Below are 2,923 nucleotides of genomic sequence, written 5' to 3' on the forward strand. Positions count from 1 at the left end.
CATCCTATCAGAGCGCAGCCAAGTTCCTTAACCAATCAGAGCACACGTCCACCCATTCAGAACACGACCAAGTCCCCGCCCCCTCAGTTCAAATCCCACTGGCAGTTAAAAGAAAGAAACAGCAGACATTTCATATTACACTGAGAAGCACAAAGCTAAAAGCACAAGCCTGATGATGATGAATGTGATTTCATCGAAAAGTCGCTATGATACTTCTAATCTTACACGGGAGAAAACCCGAATGACCAAAGACTCACATATATATATATATATATATATTTTAAAAAAATGTTTAATTGAAAGTACGAGATGGTTTTAATTTTTAATGGAGAACTCATTGTCATTCAGGGAATTCGTACAAGTTTCAAGCTGGTAACAGAATGAATGCAATGCTGTGGTTCAAGCATCTAAGTGCTGCCTGCCAAAGCAACAGACAACAGGTGAGAGAGCAAGAATTATGAAATCATGCTTTAGTTGCTAGTAAGACCTGAATATAAAGTGGTTCCTCACAAGATACAAAAAACTTGTGTATTGCTGTATTGCTCTGTTCCAACTCAGTGGGGGTGGGGGTTGTGTCATGGTTCCGATAGAACTCCAAGGCAAGAGATTTCCTTAAAGAATATGTTTATTGGCTACAAAGTATCGGCACAGTCAAAAGTGAAACCAAGTCTGGAGTTCCCTCCAAAGCTTTACAATGTTACAAAGTTGAACTTCCCACCCCCAGCACGATGTAATCAACTACATTCCCCAATAGAATACTTTGGCGGGCTTTCTAACGGAAGGCTCAGCCTGCCAAAAGTCAGGCAGCAATTACCTTGGTTCCCACGGGACAAAATATTGTTTAGTCTAACATTAAAACCACCCATTCTCCCCTCCCAGTATTGTGGCAACCGAAAATGAAGTAAAAATGGTTTCAGCCAAGATTGCTGCAGAGTTGACAGGTGGGTTGAGGGTTCTTTTGGATTAGGAAGCAGGTGCACAACCCTTCCTTAAGAATCCCTGTTTAGATCCAGCTGCCCAATGTCTTAGAAGTGGCTTCTAGGTACTCTTTAAGTTTCAGTTTAAAGATAACATTAGTCATTCTAATATATTACCTTTATTGGGAACTAGATAAGTGACCACACACCTCTTGTCATTTAGCCTCTTAGCAGGTTTTGATACCCATCAACCTATGGTATTCTAAATGGGGGGAGGGGGGAGTTGGAGGCATTGTTTCAGATTTTTATCTTTCCTCCATTGATAATTCTAATCAATGATTAACAAGGAAGAAAGGTCAACCCAGTGACTGCTCACATGGGATTCAGCAAAGTTCATTGGGCTGTCCCCTTCAACATCTATATAAAGCTCCTGGAAGAGGTCATTCATTATTTTGTGGTACAGTAATATCTATATGCTGATTATACTGAGATTTATATTGCTACCCTGGGCTCATCAAGGGATCCCACTGATGTTTTCATCTAACTCCTGGAACATGTTGGGAATTGGATGGAAACAAACAGATTACAGTCGAATCCATGCAAGACATAGTTGCTATTTGTTCATTGCATTTCTCTTTTTGCTCTAGAGTTGCCTCTAGAGCAGGGGTGTCAAACTTGCAACATCATGTGATGTCACGTATCGTGACTTTTTTGCCATTCTCGGCAATGGGGTAGGCGCGGTTTTGCTATGATGCATCCGGCCTGTGGGCAATGAACAGTGCTCTAGAGCAGTGGTTCTCAACCTGTGGGTTGGGACCCCATTTGGGGTCGATCGACCATTTCACGGGGGTCGCCAAGCAAGGCTGTCCGCCATTTTTTTCCCCTTTTCCGGCGGGTGCCTTACCTCCCTTGGGCTGGGCCAGCTGGTGGTCGGCCTGCTCCATCTCTGCCGCTTGCCAGCTACGCCTCGGCTGGCACAGGAGGCGGAACCGCGCATGCGCGGCGCTCCCGGGCAGGGAAAGTCCTCGACTTACGACCGGTTGGGTAGTCCTCGACTTATGACCGGTTTAGTCCTTGACTTACGATCGGTTTAGTCCTCGACTTACGACCGGTTTACTCCTCGATTTACGACCGGTTGGGGTCGCGGCATTAAAAAGGTTGAGAACCACTGCTCTAGAGGGAGAAGCATACAACTTGGAGTTCCTTTTGACTACTGCTGAATTTGTAGATGGAGACACTGGCCAGAAGGGCCTTTGCCCATTTTTGGTTATATGCTGGTTGCACCTGGAGTAGTAGAATCTAGCTGAAATAACATGCTCTTATAAACACTCATTTGGAGTTTTACAGTCTGTTCTATGTGGGCTGTCTTTAAAATGACCCAGAAACTGTAGTTGGTTGGCACTCAATGCTACAGGCATATTATATCTGCATTGCAAGCCTTAGGTTAGCTACAATAGGCTTCCAAGTGCAATTCAAATTGTGTGCTTTAACTTACAAACTTGCATGTAGATACTTCTTCAATCTGAATTGGACCTCTGTGAAGTGAAGTGAGGGTAGATAAATCCTTCCTCTTCCTCCCCCCCAAAAAAAAAGAATCCATATTTTTTTTAGTCATGAGAACCTTCCCCTGGAAACAATTATTTTGGTGATGGCTTCCAAAAGTTGATTAAAATCAGCCTTTATAGAAGCTATTTGAAACTTTACTCTTCCAATTTTGAGCTATCAACAAACGGGCAGCAGTTAAGCAATACAACATCAAGTTCATTTCTTTTACATCCAAATTTTGTGTGATACCTAGGAGAAACAGCTGAGGCAAAAAAAAGATTCTTCTTTTAAAAATTTGCTGTAAGTTCCACCACAATTTTATCCAAAAGGCCTTAATAACCTTGCAAGTCCACCACATATGAAAAAAAGTTGCATCTTGTTGTCCACACCTCCAGCACTTGGATTCATAATTTTCATAAATGCGAGACATAGTTGCTGGATCCATGTGCCATCTATAAAAC

The 2,923-nt window shown here is 42.8% G+C and overlaps 1 protein-coding gene across 1 annotated transcript in view; it reads left to right on the forward strand.

Annotated features, from left to right (window-relative positions):
* Positions 1 to 2,923, forward strand: part of RALGPS2 (Ral GEF with PH domain and SH3 binding motif 2) — a 106,485-nt gene that overhangs the window by 97,785 nt on the left and 5,777 nt on the right. The window contains exon 19 of the mRNA XM_015811259.1: positions 349 to 440. Within this exon, the coding sequence (XP_015666745.1) occupies positions 349 to 440 (92 nt within the window). The remainder of the gene's footprint in view (positions 1 to 348; positions 441 to 2,923) is intronic.

The sequence above is a fragment of the Protobothrops mucrosquamatus genome, unplaced genomic scaffold (assembly GCF_001527695.2).
Source record: "Protobothrops mucrosquamatus isolate PMUCROS unplaced genomic scaffold, P.Mucros_1.0 scaffold35, whole genome shotgun sequence".
NCBI lineage: Eukaryota > Metazoa > Chordata > Lepidosauria > Squamata > Viperidae > Protobothrops > Protobothrops mucrosquamatus.